Consider the following 17,493-nt stretch of genomic DNA (forward strand, 5'->3'; position numbering starts at 1 on the left):
CATGCGTTCTGCTTCACAGGGACCATGTGCAACATCAACATTGATGAGTGTGACCTCAACCCGTGTCACAATGGTGGCACCTGCATCGATGGCATCAACAGCTTCACCTGTTTGTGCCCGGAGGGTTACCATGACACCACCTGCTTCTACCAGGTCAACGAGTGCCTTAGCAACCCCTGTATCCATGGCCACTGTCAAGACAAGGTCAACGGGTGAGTCTGCCTCTTTCATCTGTCTCCATGGCTCCTCCTCCGAAGGAAATTACATAGTTGTGTTTAATTTACATCTAGAAATCTTCCCTACATGTATGGTATGGAAATATGAATATACAGTATCAAAGTGAAAGAATGTATGTTTCTCTAATACTGAGATTTTCCATCTTATCCTTAGTTACAACTGTCTGTGTGACAATGGCTGGAGTGGCAAGAACTGTGACATCAACAACAACGAGTGCGAGTCCAACCCCTGCATGAACGGAGGCACCTGCAAGGATATGACCAGCGGATACGTCTGCTCATGTAGAGTGGGCTTCACGGGTGAGTTAGTGTGTGTGTGTGTGTGTGTGTCTTTGTGTGTGTGGTCGTCTAGATCGCACTCCCACCATCAATACATTGTACTGTTTTTATCTATTTGACCCTGACTCAAACTCCAACTCATGTGCTACATATCTTCTTGACCTTTTGATTCCAGGTCCAAGTTGTCAGACGAACATCAACGAATGTGCCTCCAATCCCTGTCTGAACCAAGGGACCTGCATCGATGATGTCGCTGGCTACAAGTGCAACTGCCTACTCCCATATACCGGTATGAACATATTTGTCTATTGTGAAATATTTGTCTGAGTGTCTGTCTCTCTAAGTGTGCTGTTTTCTATTCCCTTGCTGTGGGGTGCTACGTTGTTGCTTCTCTACGGCATTGGACATACAGGAAAAACATGCTCTGGAAGACCAAGCTGTCGATGAAAGTTCAGCAGCAATCCTTCCTCTTGGCTAAAAGACACCAGCGTCTGGTGTGTTGACGTTGGCCCGCCATGACAACTTCGCAAGTGTCCCTGATAACAACACAATATTTTTCAGCAGTCCTCACATCCTTTCCTTTCCTCCCTTGTTGTATTATTTGAAAAAACAGATAATGACGGACTGCCTTTGGGCACATTTGTTATTTATTCTCCGTCTTTTTGGAAAAGTTCACACAGCGTTGGGACCTGAAATAATAGGGGTTGGGAACGAACGACCCGGCTGCTTGACACATTTCCTGTTTGCAGACTTCCTGTCTCACAGAACAGCAAATGCCTTGACAATAGCAGGAAACGTCAGCCTGCTTCCTGTCCGCGCCGGGTACCGTGAAAACAGAAAGGGAATTGTCTCCGCAGGCCCAAACAGCTCTGCTCTCGAACACTCACAGAGCTTTACACTGTGGGCAAGAAGCCTCCTGATATCCTCCTGAATGAAGTGTTTAAATGTCCAATGAAAGCATTATCTACGTAGGGCGGTCTATCCAGACACGCACTACTTCTTGTCATGATACTCTGGTTCCGACAAACAATAGTATTAGACATGATAATATGATTAAAAAAAAATTGAGCATAGTTAATGTCCATTATCTAAAAGTTTGTGTGTGTGTGTGTGTGTGTGTGTGTGTGTGTGTGTGTGTGTGTGTGTGTGTGTGTGTGTGTGTGTGTGTGTGTGTGTGTGTGTGTGTGTGTGTGTGTGTGTGTGTGTGTGTGTGTGTGTGTGTGTGTGTGTGTGTGTGTGATAGGTGAGAACTGTGAGACCCTGCTGGCACCCTGCAGCACCAAACCCTGCAAGAACGCAGGTGTGTGTCAGGAGTCTGAGGACTACGAGAACTTCTCCTGTGTGTGTCCAGAGGGCTGGCAAGGTGTGGGAGCAATATCTTAATAGTAGATTGTATCATTCTTATGCATTTATAAACACATATGAAAATAGACAAAATATCTTTAAAAAATGGGCAAACGATCTCAGTGATGTATGTGTAGTAAACCTCGCCCCTCCTGTTACCAACCCTCTATAGGCCAGACCTGTGAGGTGGACATTAACGAGTGTGTGAAGAACCCCTGTCTCAATGGGGCCACCTGCGAGAACACCAAAGGCAACTACCGCTGTGGCTGCAAGGCCGGCTATGCTGGCCGCAACTGCGAGACCAACATTGACGACTGCAAGCCCAGTAAGTCTCATTTCCTCTCATCTTCATGACTTCCTCATGAAAACAGGTGGATATGAGACAGTGGCCATGTCTCAATACTCAAAAAGTTGTTCCCTCTCCTTGGCTCTTTTATTTATGACTGATAAGTTAAAAAACTAGATAGGCCTCTAAAATATCTCTATAACATCTGCCTTGTGATCAGTGGGGGGGGAGAATAAAAAAATACAAGAAAGGAAGCTAATGGAGACTATTGAGCCGCAGCCAGTGTGCTAAGCTATCAGCTAACTTTTCTCCCTCCTTGCTCTCGTCCTTAGACCCCTGCAGCAATGGAGGTTTCTGCCGGGACGAAGTGGACAACTTTGTGTGCACCTGCCTGCCTGGTTTCCGTGGCACTAAGTGTGAGGAGGACATCAATGAGTGCGACAGTAACCCATGTAAGAATGGAGCCAACTGTACAGACTGTGTCAACAGCTACACCTGCACCTGTCCCTCTGGCTTCAGTGGGATACACTGTGAGAACAACACACCTGACTGCACTGAGAGGTGAAGAGAGCTCGGACTCCTATTTCTTTCTGTCTTATCTTCGTCACATGGCCTGTTGCGTCTCTGTCACAAACGATGAATATGGCTTTGACCTTCCTCTTGTTTTTCTCCTGTCCACTTCTGCCCCCTGTGGCGGAAAGTTTAATAACACTAAATGACTATCCTGTTATAGCCCAAGAAGTTCACACTTACTAAGGCACTTTACTAATTGCTTTCACATGATACGCCTGGTATTGCTTGATTGATGTTTTGACGGTCTTTTATCCCCAGCTCTTGTTTCAACGGTGGGACGTGTCTGGACGGCATCAACACCTACACCTGCCTGTGCCCACCTGGCTTCACTGGCAGCTACTGCCAACACGACATCAACGAGTGTGACTCCAGGCCCTGCCTGAACGGAGGCACCTGCCAGGACAGCTATGGCACCTACAAGTGTACATGTCCCCAGGGCTACACTGGACTCAACTGCCAGGTACAGTGTAGGCCCAGTAAAAATTTGACTTCATACTGGCTGTAGGCAATATACCATTTTGCTATTGTTAAATAAAATGTGCTTTTAGAAATCAAATACTTGGCTGAACAAAGGTGTTATGAAGACGTTTAAGTTAACGCGCACTACAAACGTCAGCTATAATGATGTTTGTAGCTGCGAAACAACCGTGTACATTTCCAGTCACTTCCACCTGCCTACTCACCTAGTGACTAACTGTGTCTATGGTGTGCCTGTTTCTCCACAGAATCTGGTACGCTGGTGTGACTCGTCTCCCTGTAAGAATGGGGGCACCTGTTGGCAGACTGGCACCACTTACAGCTGTGAGTGCCAGACCGGCTGGACAGGGCTCTACTGCGATGTGCCAAGCGTCTCCTGCGAGGTGGCTGCCAAACAAAGAGGTAACACTGGGAGTGTGTGTGTGTGTGTGTGTGTGTGTGTGTGTGTGTGTGTGTGTGTGTGTGTGTGTGTGTGTGTGTGTGTGTGTGTGTGTGTGTGTGTGTGTGTGTGTGTGTGTGTGTGTGTGTTGTCTGTGTTGTGTGAACGCCTGCATGTATGAGGTTGGATGTGTTTTTGTTGTTGTTGTGTTAGTATCAATCTCACACCTGTAACATAAACACTTGGCTACATGTTCTCCCTCTCTCTTGCCCTCCCGCCTCCAGGTGTGGAGGTAGTTGCTCTGTGTCGTAACTCAGGCCAGTGTCTGGACGCAGGGAACACCCACTACTGCCACTGCCAGGCGGGTTACACCGGCAGCTACTGTGAGGAGCAGGTGGATGAGTGCACCCCCAACCCCTGTCAGAACGGAGCCACCTGCACTGACTTCCTAGGAGGGTACTCCTGCAAGGTAGGCTGCTCACGAGGAACACAGCACTCTCCACTTATTTCTCAGGCCCTGGGTGAAACGCATAACAAATGTGACCTAATGGTGAAGCGATACCTAGGCTGAACAGGGATTCTACGCCTCCAGAAATGTTTATTTTAAAGTGTTTCCCGGTCTGAAACATTGTCAGACATTCTCACTTTTTGAAATGATCGTCACGTTTTTGGCTCGTGTAAATAAGTGTGTTGGTGTCCTTTCTACGTGATTCTCCCTATTAAACCTAGACGGGTGAAGGCTGTTTATTAACAGACCAACACACTGCTCATTTGTGGAGATCTCTGAGGAAGGAGAATTTGCTGACCTGTGTGGAAAACTGGCAAAAAAATGCCAGGTAAACAGAAACGGCCTTGTTTCATGTCAGTCGTTTGGTTTGGCTTTTTCTCTCCTCTCTCAGTGCGTTGCAGGATACGTCGGGACGAATTGCTCCAACGAGATCAATGAGTGTTTCTCCCAGCCGTGCCAGAACGGGGGCACCTGCATTGACCTGATCAATACCTACAAATGCTCCTGTCCCAGGGGAACCCAAGGTCAGAGCCCCGCTACCCACCTCCACACACACCATCTCCCTCCTTCCCTCCATCCTCTCCTCTGGTCTCTTCTCCCTCTTTCTCTATCCCTCTCCTCTCCTCTGCTTTTCTCCACCCTCCCACTCTCTCTTACTCTCTATCCCTCACTCCTCTGGCCTCCTCTGTTCCTCTCCGTACTCCCACTCTTTGTCTCTCTCTCTCTCTCTACCTACCTCTCTCAATCCACCACACTTCATTAATTAGGGCTTAACAGTGTCCAGCACATGTCTGAAACTCTCCTCCCAGTCAAATGCAGGATTGATTTATCTCCTGGACATAAAGGGTGTGTTTCTTGCTGGTCGGTTGAAGTACTGTTGAAATGAATGTTGCCCCCCAAAAAGTGTGGTTACATAGGGAGCAAACAAGAGAAAACACCACAAAACTGTACATTAAAATGTGTATTGCACCATTGCAGGTCGTAGGATTTAGGTTGTGTTTAGGCTGACTGTTCCTCCCCTCTTCCTCCCTCCTGACCTCTACCTCTCAGGCGTTCACTGTGAGATCAACATAGACGACTGCAACCCCTTCACAGACCAAGTCACCAACGAGCCCAAGTGCTTCAACAAGGGGAAGTGTGTTGACAGGGTGGGAGGTTACCACTGTATCTGTCCCGCCGGCTACGTAGGGGAGCGCTGTGAGGGGGACGTCAACGAGTGCCTGTCCAACCCATGTGACCCCCGCGGGACACACAACTGCGTCCAGCTCACCAACAACTACCGCTGTGATTGCCGTACTGGATACACAGGTATTTAACATTTAACGTGCAGGAGGGTGATGTGATGGACCAGGCTGGAGAGTGACTGCAGCGCAGGGTTGGGTTTAGTGTCATGTTAATTACAGTTATTTCATGGGGTTGAGTATGGGAAAGCAAAGACTAGTCTTTTTCGAGACGAATCACCTTGGACTTGCATGAGAAATGTCAACAACAAAAAAATGACCGTATCATTTTTTTCTGTGGTATATAGTCCCAAATGATAAGTATTTACCCCATATGGCAGGACTCTCTAACGCTGTTCCTGGAGAGCTACCTTCCTGTAGGTTTTCGCTCCAACCCTACTCTAGCAGACCTGATTCCAATAATTAACTGGTTGATAAGCTGAATTGCCTTAGTTACACCTGGGGTTGGAGTGAAAACCTACAGGAGGGTAACTCTCCAGGAACAGGGTTGGAGTGAAAACCTTACAGGAGGGTAACTCTCCAGGAACAGGGTTGGAGTGAAAACCTACAGGAGGGTAACTCTCCAGGAACAGGGTTGGAGTGAAAACCTACAGGAGGGTAACTCTCCAGGAACAGGGTTGGAGTGAAAACCTTACAGGAGGGTAACTCTCCAGGAACAGGGTTGGAGTGAAAACCTACAGGAGGGTAACTCTCCAGGAACAGGGTTGGAGTGAAAACCTTACAGGAGGGTAACTCTCCAGGAACAGGGTTGGATACTCCTGCTCCATGGCATTAAACGTTAACCTGTGATTGGCTTATTGATAAAGCAACGTTTCATGTCCTTGATGTAACCATCTCTCTCTGTGACCCTACAGGAGAGCATTGTGACACGGTGTTTGACGGCTGTAAGGGCAAACCCTGTCGTAACGGAGGGACATGTGCCGTAGCCAGCAACACTCCTCACGGCTTCATCTGCAAGTGTCCACCTGTAAGTTCCCGCACAACCACGGCTGCTGCCATAGTTCTGCCAAAGACACCGTATAAGAGACATCCAGCAGATGTGTTGCACCGTTTTCATTCATTCAACATGCTGTAATGCATTTAATAAATAGTATTACTACATTGACACGTTTCCTCTCCTTCCCCTCTACAGGGCTACACTGGCTCCACCTGTGAGTACGATGCCCACTCCTGTGGCAATCTTCACTGTCGTAACGGTGGCACCTGCGTCTCCGGACACAAGAACCCAAAGTGTCTCTGTACCTCCTCGTTCACGGGGCCAGAGTGTGAATACCCCACAGACAACCCTTGTAACACCAACCTTTGCTACAACGGGGGAACCTGTGAGTACAGCCCAGAGGCTCCGTACTACCACTGCGTCTGCCCCACCAACTTCAACGGCCTGCTATGTCACATCCTGGACTACAGCTTCCTGGGCGGGTTCGGCCGTGACATCACCCCCCCGCCGGAGGTGGAGGTGAGCTGTGAGATCCCCCAGTGTGAGGAAACGAAGGGGAACAAGTTCTGTGATATGTTGTGTAACAACCACGCGTGTGGCTGGGACGGGGGCGACTGCTCGCTCAACTTCAACGACCCGTGGAAGAACTGCACGTCGTCCCTGCAGTGCTGGCGCTACTTCAACGACGGGAAGTGTGACGAGCAGTGCAACAACGCCGGGTGTCTCTACGACGGCTTTGACTGTCAGAACCTGGAGGGCCAGTGCAAGTGAGTGAGACGCTTGCCACCCGGGGCTGAATACAATACTCGATAAGGGGAGGCCAATCCACCTTGAGACCTGCTGGCTATGCAGGGTGCCGCTCCAGACCTACTATAACTCACCTGATTCAGCTAATGCTGTAGATAATGCATCAAGTCTGAGTAGCAGTTCAAGGCCTGAACAACAGTCTGAGCTTTCTTTTGAAATAATATGCATCCCATTAAAAGCCATACTGAATAATACTATTTCCTCTTGTCCCTCCAGTCCTCTGTACGACCAGTACTGTAAAGACCACTATGCGGACGGCCACTGTGACCAGGGCTGCAACAATGCAGAGTGTGAGTGGGACGGTCTGGACTGTGCCAACAACATGCCAGAGAAGCTGGCGGTGGGCCGCCTGGTCATCGTGGTTCACATCATGCCCGACCAGCTCCGGAACAACTCGCTTGGCTTCCTGCGCGAGCTGAGCCGCGTGATCCACACCAATGTGGTGTTCCAGCAGGACGCTAAGGGACAGACGATGATCTACCCGTACTACGGCAGTGAGCAGGAGCTGAAGAAACACAACACGAAGCGCTCAGTGGGCTGGACAGAGATCCCTGACACTGTTCTCAGCTCCATGAAGAACAGCATGTATACTATAGCCAATGGAAGCAGGCGCAGACGCAGGGAGCTGGACCCCATGCAGATCAAAGGGTGAGACAAACGTTCGGGAACAATCGTCATTTGGAACCTGGATTTCAATGGAATTTTCATACGAACCTCCCATTTACGTGGAAGTCGAGCTAGTTTCTGTGTGAACTGCCCTTCTACGTATTTGGTAGCGATGTGTTGTATAATCCTCCATTGGAAAACTGGTGTCTGTCTTTTGAAGAACTGCTGCTAGTTCCCTGAACAGGAACCACTGAGCTGTCCTTTCGTATCTCTGAGGTTTTTAGATCAGGTCTAACGTGTGTCACATGACTCTGTCCTCCACAGCTCCATAGTGTACCTGGAGATTGACAACCGCCAGTGCGTCCAGCAGTCCACGGAGTGCTTCCAGAGTGCCACTGACGTAGCAGCCTTCCTAGGGGCCCTGGCCTCCAGTGGGAACCTCAACGTTCCCTACATCATAGAGGCGGTTCACAGTGAGTTTCTATCTCCTTCCATTCTAACAGTCACCAGGCCAAGAGTACTGCTGAAACAGCCGGGGACTGTACCCCTAACGCCACCTTACTCATACACCCCCCCCCCACCACCACACACACACACAGACAGACAGACAGACACCACACACACACGGTGAAGGTTTTCTCCCCTAGGTCTTAACCCTCCAACACCACACTGTGATGATGGGGTGTTCTTTGATTGTGTATTTGATATTCAACAATGAAACAAATGTACTTTTGAATCACATGTACTAAACAATCAATGCAGCAGTCTGTGTTTAAATCCAATGGCTTCAGGCTCCAAAATGGTTAATTGCCGTAAATCAACTCATCCACCCCCTACCCCATCCACATACCATTCTAGCGCACACACACACACACACACACACACACACACACACACACACACACACACACACACACACACACACACACACACACACACACACACACACACACACACTTCATCCCACAGTGTGAGGCTGCTGCAACCTTCACCTCGCTGAATGTAATACCAGGACTTAATGCATCTCTAAGGGTTTGGGTTGGGAGAGTTTATCATTTCAAAATCGTTAGTGGAAAAAAGCGAAGGGGAAAAATTGATCGGGAGTGTGCTAGAAGTTGGGAGTCTTTGTTATCTTGAAAATCCTAATAAATCCTTCGTCTTTACAGCTTAAAGCGCGTGCAGTAATTTGAAGTTCATTAATCCCTCCCTTTTTTTCCCCTTAAAGAAGAAATGGTAGAGTTGTCTCCTGGCACCCTGGGCTGAGAGGGGAGAGGAGGTGTTTTTTTTGTATATTTTATTTTATCTCTAGCTCTATTTGATGAGAAGTGGTTAGCAATTCTGATGATTACAGAATAGGACCAACCTTGTTTTACAAACGGCGCTCCTCCTTCCAGTTATAGCTCTGGCCATGGACAACTAGGACCAGGCTCCAGGAGGGGGTTTCACTAGACTAGAGGAGCTGGACTAGCAGTCCTGCGACCAACCCAACGCGTGCCTGCCTGCCTGCTTGCCTATCTGGGTTCTCAGGCTCCGCTGCTGTCCGCCTTACCATGTTGTCCCTTTCCCCTCCAGGTGAGGTTGACCCCCAGCTTCCGTCGGAGCTCTATCCCATCTACGTGGTCCTAGCCGGACTGGCTCTCCTGGCCTTCGCAGGCGTGGGGATGGTCGCCTCACGGAAGCGTCGTCGCGAGCACGGCCAATTGTGGTTGCCGGAGGGCTTCAAGACCAGTGAGCCCAACAAGAAGAAGAGGAGGGAGCCCGTCGGGGAGGATTCGGTGGGATTGAAGTAAGTTTCCCGGGTTTCCATGCGGCACCACATTGTTTTCCCACCATGGGTCACAGTTTGTTTTTTCGTGGATTTGGTCGTAGCAGGGTGTGGAGCGGTAACGAGAGTTTTTGGGGCTGAGGGGTGTAGTTGGCGATTAGAAAGAGGGGGGAACGGTTCGGATCATTAATGATAATGTTGCAGCAAGTTTAGGTAACGGGTGCATTAATTGACTTGTCTGGGCGATAGTGGTGGGACGAGACAGGATGGGGGGGCTCAATCAATGCTTTTGTTTCGGTGTTGGTGCACTGCCACTGAGGAAGAGGGCTCAGCTGGGATAGTTGGCTAGCTCACGTGCTGCATCCGGATTTTCAATGGGATTTCTGTCTGACCACAGGCCACTGAAAAATTCCTTGGACATATCACTGATGGACAACAACCAGAATGAATGGGGAGAAGAGGAGCCTTCAGACGCCAAGCGCTTTAGGGTAAGGAGTCGAAGGACACCACATACTGGCATTGGGACCTACTGTTGGAGGGAAAGACAGGAATAAGAGTAGAACATGGACTTCATAAGAAATACCTAAAGAAAATATCTTCAGTCAGGGATTTTCTCTTCTTCATCACTGATAATAGCCTTCAAATATCACTTGATTCCAGTTTAGTTTCAAGATGTATACATTTACATAGGCTATTGAATTGAATTTGCTTTAATTTAATATTAAGATATTGAAAATGTAGAGTCTCCTTTGTGTTGGTTTTTGGTTTTATTGTCCAGAATATCAGCATTTGAATAATATAAAAGTCGGTTAATTAAACCAACTAGGTTTGTGATGAAAGGCTTTGGATGCCGTGTGAGCTAATTGATTGTCCGTCCACCCCTCGGTCTGGTTCCAGCAGTTTGAGGAGCAGGCGATGCTGGACCTGGACGACCAGACGGACCACCGCCAGTGGACCCAGCAGCACCTGGACGCGGCTGATCTCCGAATCCCCTCCATCGCCCCCACACCACCTCAGGGGGAGATCGAGAACGACTGCATGGACGTCAACGTACGGGGACCAGGTGTGTTTACAGCCACTCGTTTCATCGTTAGGGAAATTAAGACAGATTTTAGCTGTGAATTTGACTGATTTTGGGGAGATTGTAAAAAATAAAAAATGTACCTCAATGTCTACTGACAAGGATTGAGTTGATTATTCCATTTCATGAAATTGTATTTTTGGGGAATATAGAATGTATGTATTTAATTCGGTGTGTATCCGGTGTGTAGGACTTCAGTAATACTGTTGTATGGAATTGTTGTATTTTGCCCCAGCTACTTTTATATTTACGGTGCAGAGGTCATATATCAAGTATTTTTTTGGGGGTCACATTTCAGTTGTCAGTACTGGTGTAGAGTTAGAAAAGGAGAGATGAGTGGTCTTCATAATTATGTCATCAGAAGTGTCAGGAAAAATGTGGATACAAATATTGAAAAAAAAAGTTTAAAGTATTTAAATATGATCATTCTAATAATTTGTATTACACACAAAATATGTATTCCTATTCAATTGAATTATATTACCTTAAAATCTTGCTTTGTATAGACGTCAAACTAAACTTATGGTCATATTTTAAGATATTTTTCTGCCTCGGTTATTAGTTGATTGATTTACACCTCTGACTGAGTGAGCAATGGCAAGATTGTGTGTGTGTGTGTGTGTGTGTGTGTGTGTGTGTGTGTGTGTGTGTGTGTGTGTGTGTGTGTGTGTGTGTGTGTGTGTGTGTGTGTGTGTGTGTGTGTGTGTGTGTGTAGGAGTAGCTAAATCCCTGTGTCCTCAGGAGTAAGGGGATCCAGATCAAAGCATGCGGCTAGAAGCCCTGAGCCCAGGGGAAAACTCCCTTCCTGCTTACATTCATCATCGGACCACTAATAGGCCTATTTCTTCATATGCTTTATTAATAAAACCAATAACGGGCCAAAATACAAGAACACCCTTTTATTAAGTGTCAAGCCCCCTGAAGAGTATTTTAAGAAAATCAACAGTAACATGCTCCTCGAACTAAAGCACAGCACACACACGTTTTCTCTCCCTAACCGATCAATGAGCCCGAATTGAATCTATGAGATCTGGGGCTCGCTATTCTTTTGAAGAGGAGAAACCCATCCAGGTCGACTGGCTGAGCCTCCCCTCAGAGATGATAATGCTCAGTTTTCCAGCTGCCTGGGTTTCACATAGCCTGGCCCGTTTCCCCAAGCTCCCCAACGTCGGGCTCGATCAGAATCCGTTATCGAAAAGAGAGGTGATGATACACACAGGCAAACGCATCAAATCCACATTCGATTTGTTTGTTGCTTTGTTTTGATCTTCCTTGTGCTTTGAAGTACTGACTCTTACCGTTTGTACCAGGAACTGGGCTCCGTCTCATGCTGACCCTGCACTAGTGCACTGACTGCCAATGCTGAGGTATAGTCAACTCCCCTGGTCCTAAAGTATGGTCTCTCCCTCCCTCTGCCCAGATGGCTTCACCCCCCTGATGATCGCCTCCTGCAGTGGTGGAGGTCTGGAAACCGGCAACAGCGAGGAGGAGGAAGACACCTCTGCCAACGTGATCAATGATTTCATCTACCAGGGTGCCAAACTCCACAGTCAGACGGACCGCACGGGGGAGACCGCCCTCCATCTCGCTGCCCGCTACGCCCGCTCCGACGCTGCCAAGCGTCTGCTGGAGGCCAGTGCAGATGCCAACATCCAGGACAACATGGGCAAGACCCCGCTACATGCTGCCGTGGCTGCCGACGCTCAGGGAGTCTTCCAGGTTAGGGTCAAATGCAGACTCTTTTGTGGTTTTGAATAGCAAAGAGATCTACTGTATTGGATTGGCAATGTGACCTTTCTTCCTTAGTATCTCTATAGATAATCTCATGCAAGGTTAACCAGCTCGTGTCTTCCTGTAGATTTTGATCAGGAATCGTGCCACAGACCTGGATGCCCGCATGCACGATGGCACCACCCCTCTGATCCTGGCAGCCCGCCTGGCAGTGGAGGGCATGGTGGAGGAGCTCATTAACTGCCACGCTGACGTCAACGCTATCGATGACTTCGGTAGGGCTCTTATGTCACTGTCGTGTCCATATCGGCTCCTTGGCCTCATCGTACTCTTTCAACCAGAGCTATAGTGGAGCACTTTCGATCCATCAAACGTTACATTTGTCATTAGAAATGGGCAGAATAAAATGTAAAAAAAGGTTATTTTACAAAATGTTGAAATAATGTGGGGTTTGGAAAGAAATGATAGTCAGGTTTCTGTAGGTCAGTTTAGACAGGCATGGCTTGATGTGAACTGAACGTTTGTCTCTCCCGCTCTCTTTCACAAAGGCAAATCTGCTCTGCACTGGGCAGCAGCAGTGAACAACGTGGAAGCAGCTATCGTACTACTGAAGAACGGCGCCAACAAGGACATGCAGAACAACAAGGTAAGGCATCTCTTCCGCCTCATAAGACACCATAGAAGAAGCTGCCTCCATAAGCTACGTTGCTTTTTTTTATTGAACCTTTATTCGTGCAGGTTCATCTCAGTAGCTAGGTTCCCATCCAATTGCGTGATGACGTAGTGCACACAAATGTACAGTACTTTTTCATCGACCGAATAAACATCGGAAGTTCAGTGTGTTTCCAGGATAGTTCTGTCACAAAAACTGTTGCGTTAAATAGCAAGTGTGCCTCATCTGGTTTTGACACATGCGCTCTTAGCCAACAGCTCACAGATACAGTGTGGGAAGGCTAGTCTACATGACAACATTTTTATGGATTAGAGCGAGAATATTTGTACTTGTCAAACGGCAGTCAAGCATCAATAATCATGTCACTAAAATAAGATCCTCGATATTTATCGGAAAAGGAGCATCAAGCTCATCACCGTGCACGTTCACCACCCTGTGATGTTCATCAGAACTTATTTCATCTGTAGCCTAATAAACTGCAGGCTTTCCCGGGTCGTAGTGGGAGGACCATAAACCATATCATCCCGTGACTCCGAGTTTACTTCTATATGATGTATATTATGGCGTTACCACCGCCATTTCTCGCATACTTACTTTTAACGACACAAAAACATCCCACCATGTCGAACAAATAAATGATCTGTCAGCGTTTATCAAATTGTACCGAAACTTCCATCACAGCTGTCGTGATTTCTTAAAAATATGGTGACTTTACTCGCATAAAAACTAAGGCTATAAACATGGTTACTGAGATACAATAAATTTTGCAAGAGAGAGCTGTCTGTCTGTGGCCCACTGTAAACATGTTTCTCACTGTGTGTCTTCCTCAGGAGGAGACCCCGCTGTTCCTTGCTGCCAGGGAAGGAAGCTACGAGACCGCCAAGGTTCTGCTGGAGCACTTTGCTAACCGCGAGATAACTGATCACATGGACCGGCTGCCCCGAGACATTGCGCAAGAGAGGATGCACCACGACATTGTCCGTCTCATGGATGAGTACAACCTGGTCCGCAGTGCACCCGTGCACAGCCATGGCCATGGAGGCTCCATGGGCACGACCTTGTCCCCCCCCCTCTGCTCCCCCAATGGCTACCTGGGCAGCATGAAGGTCCAGGGCAAGAAGGCCCGCAAGCCCAGCGCCAAGGGCATCGGCTGCAAGGACGGCAAGGACATGAAGAACAAGAAGAAAGCCTCCCAGGATGGGAAGGGAGGGAGTGTGCTGGATAGCTCAGCTGTTCTGTCCCCGGTGGACTCCCTGGAGTCTCCACACGGTTATATCTCTGACGTGGCGTCTCCTCCCATGATGACGTCCCCCTTCCAGCAGTCACCGTCCATGTCGCTCAACCACCTCCAGGGGATGTCCGACCCCCACATGGGGGTCAACCACATGGGCATACCCAACAAGCAGGAGCTGGCACACATGCAGTTCGACCCACTCCCGCCCCGTCTCACCCACCTTCCTGTGTCAGGCTCCAACGGCTCGGGGGGCATGAATGGCCAGTGTGATTGGCTCTCCAGGATGCACGCCAGCATGGGTCAGCCCAGCCAGTTCAATCCCATGAGGGTTGGTCCTGTCGGTGGGCAGGGCGGTCTGCACCAGGGGGGCGGGCAGCAAGGCATGATGACCTCTCTCCACAACGGGCTCCCCACCACCAGCCTGTCCCAGATGATGAGCTACCAGGGCCTGCAGAACACCCGGCTGGCCTCGCAGCCCCACCTTCTGCAGCAGGCCCAGCAGCAGATGCAGCAGCAGATGCAGCACCAACAGAACCTGCAGCAGCAGCTCCAGCAGCAGCAGCAACAGAGCATCCAGCTGCAGCACCAGAACTCTAACACTGGCACTAGTGGCCATTCCATCAGCCAGAACTTCATCAGCAGCGAGCTGAGTGGCTCAGAGCTCCAGCAGGGCACAGGAAACCAGGGCTCCATGCCTATCCACACCATCCTACCCCAGGAGACCCAGATCATGAGCCAGAACCTGCCCAGCACCCAGTACCTCACCCCTCCCTCCCAGCACAGCTACTCCGGCCCCATGGACAACACCCCGAACCACCAGCTACAGGTCCCGGACCACCCCTTTCTAACCCCCTCCCCCGGGTCTCCCGACCAATGGTCTAGCTCCTCCCCGCATTCTAACATGTCCGACTGGTCAGAGGGCATCTCGAGTCCTCCAACCAGCAGCATGCAGTCTCAGATCGGACATATCCCTGACCAGTTCAAGTAGAGAGTTATGACAAGATGGACTGATTTTGATATTTTTGTATGAAAAGGCACTCTTGAGAAAACAGAACAAAAAGACAGAGCTATGAACTGATTTGACCGAAGGATCTTTTTAAATGCTTTTATACTAACAGTAAGAATTGCCTATGTTTTATTCCTTCTGTTTTTATTTATTGTCTTATTTATACGTTTGTTTTCATGTGCTTACAGGAATGTTGGATCCAAGGTGTCAGGCCATAGTCAGGGGAAAGTGAAACTTATAGGCATACTGTAGCTTTGCTTATTTTCTTTATGTAGTGCTTATGTCTGCAGTATACCAAGTTATTCCGACGTACACTGGGTATTTATTTTTGTAGAAATGTTGCCTTTTTCATTTTCATATTCTCTTTCGTCAAAATCTTGTTTATAGTTGAATTTAAAAAAAAGAATATGGTATAATCTTGTAAAAACAAACCGTGATTTAAGTCATTCTATAGAGCACATTCTTAAATCCAGTGTTATTTCAATGTGTTTGAGTTTTGTTAAATACTCTAGCGAATTCAAGAACTGCATTTATTTGTCGACATTCATAAAAGTCAGGCTTATTTTTCACATCTGTGGTCATTAGCTGGTTTCCATGTTAACATTTCAAACAGGTCATCTGACCAAAACCAAGAATCTGCTAAATTAGGTGCTAAGCCTTCTGATTTGATTGTTTGTATGTGTGTGGAGCGTGTATGTGTTGGGGTTAGGGAGTAGGGTGGGGTAATGTACAGCACAACCCAAGCTTTGAGATGGGCAGTTAATAGACTGGGCTCCAGTCTCTGTAAGTCTATGTCTCTTGTTACTTTAAGTTGTTCAACAAATGGCCGGGTTGTCAAAATGTTTCAGATGTTATTCTGAGGGATCATTTGCAAATTAACTTACCTATCGCCTTCCAACTGTTTGAGCCTGTGGCCGGGTGTTTCAATGTAAATATGAATATGCATTTCCCTTATAAGCAGGATTTTGTTTCAAAAATCTTAAGCATGCCATTCGGATAAGAGGTTTCACAATGATCCACAGTAATTAAAATATATATATAAATACAGAGCATATATTTTACTCAGTATCACTGAGGAAAAGAGGTCTGAAAGATGTATGCAAACAACATAAATATAGATATTCTAAGCCCTTACAGATAAAGAATAACAGAAATATTGAGGACTTATGAAATTATTATTTATTGACTGTTTCTGTGATACAAAATAATTCACAGATGACTATTTGGACGAATGTTGGATGAATTTTTACTCTATGTAAAAAGGAAGACTGAGGTGTCCTGTTTCTATTGTGTGTCCTTCCCTGATAATTTGTGAGACACTCTGAATGGTATACGTTCTCAATTTTATTCATTCAAATCCTAGGCTGTACTATCTGCAATAAAATGTTACCTTCCTGCAAAGTTGTAATTTGCATAAAAAGTATTTTTCTTCCTCTGACTGACTTTAAAAAATCAAATAAAATAAATACAAAATCATCATTTCGTCTTTGATCTTTGCGTTCGGAAAATCAATTGACTGGAGGTAATAAATCCTCCTTGTAAAGTATACCAAGTCTTTCAGTTCATCTCAATATAGAAACGTTGGTCTCCTGCTGTAGTTTACCGATATGGACTCGGCAACCATGCAAGCACAATCAAACTCGATTGATAATACTGATACAGAGAAAGTGACAGTGACAGTGAGCGAGAGTGCGTGTGCCTCTCCAAATTGATACTTAATGTTATTAGTAGAGTTTTCACACTCAACAGTAATCTCTTAATGAATTACGCTTTTTATTCATTGACAGAGATGTTCACATTGTCTTCAGAAACTATACTTTTTTCCCCACCAACATTCACATCTCATTGATATCTATTGACAGTGTCTGGACAAATTAGTCAGGTATTGAAAAGTAATTTATTCCCGCATGAGGCGGATGCTGTAGCTGCCATAATGGGATACCTTAGTGGGGCAATATTTAGTAGTGTCTCTCTTGTGATAGTGCCTTTTAGGACTTCACACCTGAGTCGATTGAAAGAACTACAACTCCCACTATGCATAGGGTCCAATATGTTGCCTGGGTTCAGGTTTGTTAATTGACCTCTATGTTGTATGATTCAGACAATGAACATTTCATAAAAACAGTTATTTGCTGAGGCTTTCACCAACAGGCCTTTCAAGATGCTAACTCTGTTAAATTAGCATTATTGTTTTGCTCTCCCTCTACTCCAAGACGCAAGGGGCGTTTTCAGGAACAGGCCTTTTCAGGTACAGGCATTTTCAGGTAAGACATCGGGTTTGTTCCCTCGAACATCTCATGCTTATTAGGTCAAGAATCCTGAGCACAGCA

General features: G+C 47.2%; 1 protein-coding gene across 2 annotated transcripts in view; it reads left to right on the forward strand.

Moving 5' to 3' along the window:
• LOC118358163 (neurogenic locus notch homolog protein 1-like) overlaps positions 1–16,639 on the forward strand; it is a 46,046-nt gene extending 29,407 nt beyond the window's left edge. Inside the window, exons 13-34 of one of the 2 annotated variants that reach the window (XM_035735668.2) lie at positions 20–212; positions 391–536; positions 691–804; positions 1,759–1,878; positions 2,032–2,184; positions 2,478–2,706; positions 2,977–3,178; positions 3,444–3,597; positions 3,859–4,043; positions 4,474–4,606; positions 5,133–5,390; positions 6,178–6,290; positions 6,456–7,027; positions 7,284–7,715; positions 7,998–8,146; positions 9,246–9,459; positions 9,836–9,926; positions 10,336–10,501; positions 11,940–12,238; positions 12,378–12,525; positions 12,799–12,896; positions 13,754–16,639. In XM_035735668.2, the coding sequence (XP_035591561.1) occupies positions 20–212; positions 391–536; positions 691–804; positions 1,759–1,878; positions 2,032–2,184; positions 2,478–2,706; positions 2,977–3,178; positions 3,444–3,597; positions 3,859–4,043; positions 4,474–4,606; positions 5,133–5,390; positions 6,178–6,290; positions 6,456–7,027; positions 7,284–7,715; positions 7,998–8,146; positions 9,246–9,459; positions 9,836–9,926; positions 10,336–10,501; positions 11,940–12,238; positions 12,378–12,525; positions 12,799–12,896; positions 13,754–15,145 (5,561 nt within the window). In that variant the 3' untranslated portion in view covers positions 15,146–16,639. The remainder of the gene's footprint in view (positions 1–19; positions 213–390; positions 537–690; positions 805–1,758; positions 1,879–2,031; positions 2,185–2,477; positions 2,707–2,976; positions 3,179–3,443; positions 3,598–3,858; positions 4,044–4,473; positions 4,607–5,132; positions 5,391–6,177; positions 6,291–6,455; positions 7,028–7,283; positions 7,716–7,997; positions 8,147–9,245; positions 9,460–9,835; positions 9,927–10,335; positions 10,502–11,939; positions 12,239–12,377; positions 12,526–12,798; positions 12,897–13,753) is intronic. The other variant, XM_035735669.2, reaches the window with a different exon arrangement.
• Positions 16,640–17,493: the final 854 nt, after the last annotated feature.

This window comes from Oncorhynchus keta, chromosome 25, assembly GCF_023373465.1.
Source record: "Oncorhynchus keta strain PuntledgeMale-10-30-2019 chromosome 25, Oket_V2, whole genome shotgun sequence".
NCBI lineage: Eukaryota > Metazoa > Chordata > Actinopteri > Salmoniformes > Salmonidae > Oncorhynchus > Oncorhynchus keta.